We start from the raw sequence: 7388 nt of genomic DNA, 5'->3' as shown, positions 1-7388 counted from the left end.
TCATTAACTATAAATAATTATACTTACAGTCTGTGTTCGTAGTTCCTTACTTAAAAATAGCATAATTATGTCTTACCGATTAGTGTTACCTTTTTCATTTTATTTTATTTATGATACATGTCTGTATCTAAATAATAAGACTTCCACAAACACATAGCATAATAGTAAGTAATTAAACGTAAAATGTGCATATTATAAATTAATATAAATTACAGTTGAAAACCAGATCTACTTGACAAACATTTTTTTTAGCCAAAATTTTATGAAATGACAATTGCTTTTGTTGAAAATTACTCTTTTATGAAATACATATATGTGTGTAAAAAAGTATCGCTAATAGTAATTTCATATTCATAAATCAGTTGGTAATATAATATTTGATTTTAACATTATATAAAATGTTTATAAATCCTTTAAAAAATTATGTTTTGTGTTACTACGTGATGTTGATTTAATCTTACAATACACATTATTTGTGTAATAATATTAATGATGTAATTTGTCAAAGAAGTTTATTTAATATGTATGTTCTCATATTGAGAATATTATAATTCTTTGTTTTATAATCTTAAAGTATTCATAATAAATTTTGCATACATAAGTACGCTATTTTATTATTTATTTTATTCTTAAATAACAAATGCGTGTGGAATTAACCTATTGTAAGAAATATTTGATAAGATTATATTTTATAATTCTGTGAACTATTTAAATATAGTTTATATATTCACACATTTATCACTGTAATATATAAGAATAAAATGCAAGAAAATGTCTATATAAATACCATACTTGAAAGCAACATATAACAAGAATAATTTTCTTCTTATCGAAAAATTAAGAGTTTTATTAGAGATGCCCGAAAAGTTATTTAGTTTTTTAAATGTTTTAAGTTGACCTGCCTTAAAACTATGAAATAAACTAATTTTTTATATACAATTGTATTGCTATGGTAAAAAGAATAAATACAATATATAACAGAATCTCATAATTATTGTGAAATAGATTAATAAATAATTATTACCTACATAATTTAATAAATAGTTTTGTAGAATTATTATTTAGTTTGTTTGATTTGATTAGTCTTTTTAGATTTGGCTTCAATTCTTTCTTCTAGCTTATGAATCAAGTCATTTAATTCTTCCTGTTTAAAATATAAAAATGTATTTTAAATAAACATATTATTTATGAAATAATATTTAGTTAAAAAAAGAAACATTTACCTCGTTATATGTATACATTAGAGTACAATGTTTTAAAACTTGCTTTTTCTTATTAAATAATTGTAATGCATGTGACAAACAATAAACACTATCATCTTGTGAGTTACTGACTAATGAAACAAATAAATTAGCTCTGCAGGTTTCACATTCAAAGTCACCGTCATCTTCTTTTACTTTTTTTCCTTTCTTTCGTTTTCCACTATCTGGTAAAGGTAATCTTTCTGTGTTTGTAAGTCCCACTGATTCTAATTTTTTACGGTAACTTATTTCTTTTTCACGAATTTTAATTACACTTGGTAGAATCTATATGTAAAATAATTAATAAATTAAACTATTTTGTACACAATTATGGTAAAAAATATAGAAATTCTATTAGTATTTATTTACTTTAAATACTTGTTCTGCAGTTTCTAACCAGGGTGGTTGTGCAAAGTACACGCTTTCAGATACTACGTATCCAGTACATATGCTCGACGTAAATGCTTTAGGGAACACGATTATATATTGTCCTGGTTCCTGTACTGTTTGACATAATGATACTCCATTATTAACTAACAATTCAGGAGGAACCATTGCTGTATCTGATGGCAGCCATATAGTCTTATTTTTACAATATCGTGGAACCATTTTTGAAAGAGCCTCTCTAAAGTTATTGTTATGTTCATCTGGTATACCATACCAAATTTTTTTAGCACCAGTATGTAAATATTCTATCCAAGGAAGACCATGAGGATCGCGATACCAACAACAAGCACTAAATAGCATACCCACGTGAAGTGTTGGTACTGTTACACCTATAAATGAAATTAAAGCGTTCGTGAAAAAGAGAATGAACTCATAACTACAGTACATGTGTTAGTTTTAGAAGTTGAAAGAAATGTTTTCGTACCCATAATGGGACCTAAAGCTCTTAACACTGATCCAGCATTATTAGTAAGTACTTTCAGATTCCATGGATGTCTTGCAAATGGACTATTCTTAGCAACAGAAAATCCGAAACCTCGTCCACTAGAATCAATACTTGCAGCGTGTACACAAACATGTCGTTTTCTTTCTGCAACATGTTTCCAAAATGCATTTTCAACTTCATCAGCAGAAGCACCTTCAGTTTCGTTTCCAGAACGTTGATTTTCACCAAACCACATACGTTGTGTATTTCGTGCAATACGATAAAAAGCATTCAATGGCATATTTCTACCCTGTAAAATTATATATTTTTCATAAATTAGCAAAAATTAAAAATTATGTGATTACCATAATTTTAAAATATTTACTTTTACAATGCACTCTTCAATTTCATCAGAGCTATCATCATCTTCATCTTCTTCATTTTCACTTATTGGTGCATTTTGCCTTTGTAGAACTCTACTTTCCCTTTTCATCCATTCGGATTCCACTTCATCAAATAATTTGCCGCGTTCCTCTACGTATATAATTTCATTAGTAAATAATTTAAAATAGTTATATGTTTTTTTAAGCTAATACATATTGCTAATATTTGTGTAAAAATACCCGGAGATAATGTGTCATATGGTAATAAGTATTTGCAATAGATGTCGTCTAATTTAGTTACACGATCTTGGGCAGATTTTGGTATTTTCATGCCATCAGCTACTTTTTGCCATTTCTTTTTTTCAATAACTTCTTTTAGCCCACCTAAACTTTGAACAGTTTGATACAAATGAGGCAAGTCAACTTCCATACCTCCAATCTGTTAAGGAATACGAAGTAGCGATTATATTATAAAAGAAGACAAGATAACAATAAATTGTAAGTATAAAATTTTACCCAAGGTGGATGAGTTAATGTTATGCTTTGTGTAGCTAAATACTTTTTTATAGCCATCATTTCCTTCACATTGGGACCCCATCTATGAAGCATACGATGTACATACTGATTATAAGCGGTAAATCGCATATCATCTGACACTTTACATTCAGGCTAAAAAGAAAGAAAACAAAATAAAATGTTACACTTCATTTATAAATGTGTGCATTTAAATATAAGGCAATAAATTTTATTGTAATATCTTAATAAAATTTACTTTAAAATTAGGTGGTGGTACAACTCTGCATATCCCAAATTTCTCTGCAATTGGTCTTATTTTGTCTATGTATTCTAAAGGATCTTGAAAATCTTTTTCACTAGGATGAAAAGTTGGAGCCTCTACTAAACGTGCCTCATTGTTTTCATTTTTTGCACTTGGAAATGTTACATTATTAGTGGGAGAATAAATTTCAGACCCTTTCTGTTTCGATTTCATTTGACACCTAAAATTTCAAATATATGTGATAATACACTCAATAAAAACAGTATTTAATTCTACAATGTAAAAGAAATTTTACCTTTTGCCATTCTTATTCGAGTCAATCGAGGTTTTTCTTTCTCTAGAGGTTTTTGGAGATTTCGGTAATTTTTCCGTTCCTATATTTAACGCGTTTCCAATATTTTGTCTAGTTACTGCGTGTACTATGTTCTCATTTTTATTTGGAGAAGGTGGTGGAAGTTCAGAATTAGATGCGGTAATGACTGGTATTGCATTTAAAGAAGTAGATGCTACTGGATGATCGGCTGTTACAAGCGTAGAATTTGGTGGAGTACGAGTTGTAGGTTGTACAGTGCCTACAGGAGGGCAACGAGCAATTGACGACGGAGGTTTAGTGACCAATTTTGCTCTTAAAAGAACTTTTTGATTAGGTCCATTTGGCCCTTCAGTACCAAGCTTTACAGCTACACCTTGAATTAATTGTTGTCCTTGAACTAAATTTGGTCCATTCCTTGTGACAGCTTGTAAAGGTATATAAAATAGTTGACCATCATTCTCATCATCATTTTCATTATTGCTCTCAGTTTGAGTGGATATTTCTGTGCTTTTCTGTTGATTTGATTCTCCTTCTCCCGTTTGTTCTTGTAACTGTACATTATCATCAAGATTTACTTGTACAGCTATTGAAGCACTGCAATTTACATTACTCCAAGTTGTTGTCAATTTATCCAGTGGTAGAACTTGCACATTAGCTAAGGTTGCAAAATTTTTTGGCAATTCAAACTTGTTTACATTCAATGTTGTGTTAGACATATTTTTTACTTCTGCTGCTGCAAAATTTTCAATTTTTGAATGAATATTATTGACATTTTCTTTAGATTCTATCACTTCACAATCATCTTTTATCATTTTCTCCACAATTTTATTTGTATCACTTTCAGATTTATTTGCATTATTGTCAAATTTATTTGTATTATTCTCAGACTTATTTGCATTATTTTCAATTCTATTTGTATCTGTTTCAGATAAATTAACAGCCGCGTTTGATTTGTTAGCTTCACGAACTTTACGTCTGAAAGGAGTACTAACAGGGACTTCAGTATCACTCTCAAATGCATAAACACTACTTTCATTTTCTGGAGAGAATGCATTTGCATTAGGAGTTACTGTTTTACGTTCTTTAACTTTTGGTAAAAATGGTTTTCTTGGTTGAAATATAGTCTTCTTTTCTGCAGGTAATTTTTTTTCAACAAACCCATCTATTGAATTTTGATCAGATTTTAATACAGCCTCACTTTCTTCTCCAGGACATGAGTCTTTGCTTGATTTTATATTTCGCCCTTTACTAATATCTTTTAAATCTATGTTATGTTTACTGATATTAGTAAACTCATTTTGCTGTTTTATATCAGATTGCAGATCTCCTATTATGATCGGAGTATATTTGTGTGAATTCATGCGATCTTTTATACTAGCTTTCTCTGTTAATTTAGAAAGTGTAACATTTACTGGCCTTACCAAGTGTTGAATTTTTGTTGATATTGATAAATGTGATACATCAGTCTTTTTTTCACAAACATCATATTTAAAAGTGGATACATTTTCCATTTCTAATTTGCTTTCTTCTTTAGCAAGTGAACTTTCATTTAACCATTTTTCAATTTGTTCAGTTGACATATTTACTTTTTCTTTCCTCACATGCAATGTGGATAAAGACATATCTATAATATTTGTGGAGATAATCCCTGTTTTATGAAGACATTCTTTTTCAATATTTTCTACTAATATTTGACGTTCTGCTTCATCAGGTAATTCAGATTTTTCCTTTTGAACCTTTTGAATACACTGATTATCTGGTATATTAATTGTTGGAGAAGGAGCTGTACTCAATAAAAGTTCATTACTCAATAATTCTTTATCTTCCTGTTTATTGAATGCATTTGAATTCTGTTCATCTTCTATTTTAGCTGTTTCTAATTTATCAGTGGATTTTTCTGTGGCAAAAAGATTAACATTAACATGTGTTTGACAAGAATTTAGTACTTTAGATATTGCTTTCTTTGTAAATCCTCGAAAAGATTCTTCATCATCTGATATTTTTGAAAGATCCGTTTTTGCTGAATTTTCATTTAAAGGTTGTTCAACTTTATCTACAATATCATGATTGTTACTTTTAGGAGAAATCTCTTCTTGCACACTATCATCTTTCTTTCTTTTCAACTTGTTAAGCAACATTCCTAAAGTTTCTTCATCAGAATCAGTATTTTCTTCTGCAATATTTTTTGTTTCTTTTTGCTTTAATCCATTGCTTTTCTCGGGTAATGATTTATTAAAACTTTGTTCTCGTTTCCGTTTCATTACAAATTTCTCTTTATTAAATCTTAGATTATTTTGGACCTGAGATTTTGATTTGACATTTATATTATTTTGAATTTCCACTCTTGTGACTACATTTTTAGCTGAGGATCTAAGATATCGACTTACAGGTTTATTTAATTTTCCTAAACTTCGTCTCGTAACAGGTCTTGTATTATTAGTTCCATTGGAACTCACTGATTCTTCATCACTGTCAATTTCACAATACTTTTGAACTCTTATTAGTCTTTTACTTTTGAAAGCAATTTTACTAGCTTTAGTTTTATCTAATCGTTTATTTGATGTACTATGGATAGAAGTAATTTTGCCATCTTTATTTTTAGTAGTTGTTTTTGTAACAGATTGTTTGACTTTACTTTTAACTTCATTTTCCGTTTGAGTAATTTTACGTGTATTTGGTAATTCTGGAAAACTGTCCATGGAAACATTATCATCATTCTCTAAATCAGGACTTACAAGTTTACGTCCTAGTATTTCCATATATACTGCTGCTGCTTCTTTAGTTTTTCTTGTTGGCCTCCTACAAAGATTTTTTGGGGAAATTGTACCACTATGAGAACGAGTGATTCTTCTCATTTCAGATTTACTTCTTGTACACATGTTTTTCTGAACATTTTTTTGGATTGTGCGTTTTATTTGTGGTACTGACTTTTCTAAAGGACCTTCTTCTTCTTCCTCAGATGAATCTGAATTTGATGTATCACTGTTCTTTTGTTTTACTACAACTTTTTTCTTTGGTTTAGGTGGTATAGGTTTAACTTTTGTAGGAGCCTTTTTTGTTTTATCTGCAAGCACACTACTTCGTAAACCAAGTCTCTTGGTCTCAATTCTTGGAAGAAATTTTCTAGGTGCTAACTTATTTGCAGATTTTAACAATGTTCGTTCTGTACAAGATCTGGTTCTCATAACACAAGATGTTTTAAACTTATTTTTAATTCTTTGTTTAGCAAGACGCTGCTCTTGATACTTTTTTTTAAGTGCTTGTACAGTAGATGTTGTGCTTTTGAATGTGGTAATGCTTTTTGATATTGCACTTGGAACTTTCTTTTTATCAGTAATAACAGGCTTTACTTTGGTGACAGTTTTCTGATTTGTATCTGGTTTTTGATTTTCAGTAGATGTACTAGTTAAAGATGTTGTCTTATCTATTTGTGTACGTGTTGGCTTAGGATCTGCTTTTTCTTTTTTACTTCCAACATTGAAGAAATTTAAACTTGGAGGTAAAATTGATGTTCCTAAACAAACATTTTAATTAATTAGTAATACATAAAACATAATTACATAAGATTAATATATATGCACAAAACGAAAAATTTAAAAACCTCTAAAGCACAAAAATGTCAAAAAATCTTCTGTATTTGGTCGCTTATGCGTTATTAATTCTGTTATAACTGCTGGTTTAGTTTTTTCTTTATCTTTAATGGGAGTATGTGAAGGGTTGAATACTGTTGTTGCACCTTGTGCAAATTTTCTTTGTGCATGCACTTTGGTCCTATAATAAACATTATAAATATAAAGAAAAT

General features: G+C 29.3%; 1 protein-coding gene across 1 annotated transcript in view; it reads right to left on the bottom strand.

The window, feature by feature from the left end:
- Positions 1–1057: 1057 nt before the first annotated feature.
- LOC108573687 (protein Jumonji) overlaps positions 1058–7388 on the bottom strand; it is a 6482-nt gene continuing 151 nt past the window's right edge. Inside the window, 10 exon segments of the mRNA XM_017936164.1 lie at positions 1058–1144; positions 1224–2017; positions 2113–2422; positions 2498–2646; positions 2736–2934; positions 3012–3164; positions 3268–3493; positions 3569–4319; positions 4383–7100; positions 7188–7357. Of these exon segments, the coding sequence (XP_017791653.1) occupies positions 1058–1144; positions 1224–2017; positions 2113–2422; positions 2498–2646; positions 2736–2934; positions 3012–3164; positions 3268–3493; positions 3569–4319; positions 4383–7100; positions 7188–7357 (5557 nt within the window).

This window comes from Habropoda laboriosa, unplaced genomic scaffold (assembly GCF_001263275.1).
Source record: "Habropoda laboriosa isolate 0110345459 unplaced genomic scaffold, ASM126327v1 scaffold151, whole genome shotgun sequence".
NCBI classification, from domain to species: domain Eukaryota; kingdom Metazoa; phylum Arthropoda; class Insecta; order Hymenoptera; family Apidae; genus Habropoda; species Habropoda laboriosa.
The sequence above is the reverse complement of the archived record's forward strand: the minus strand, read 5'-3'. Positions and strand labels throughout refer to the sequence as shown.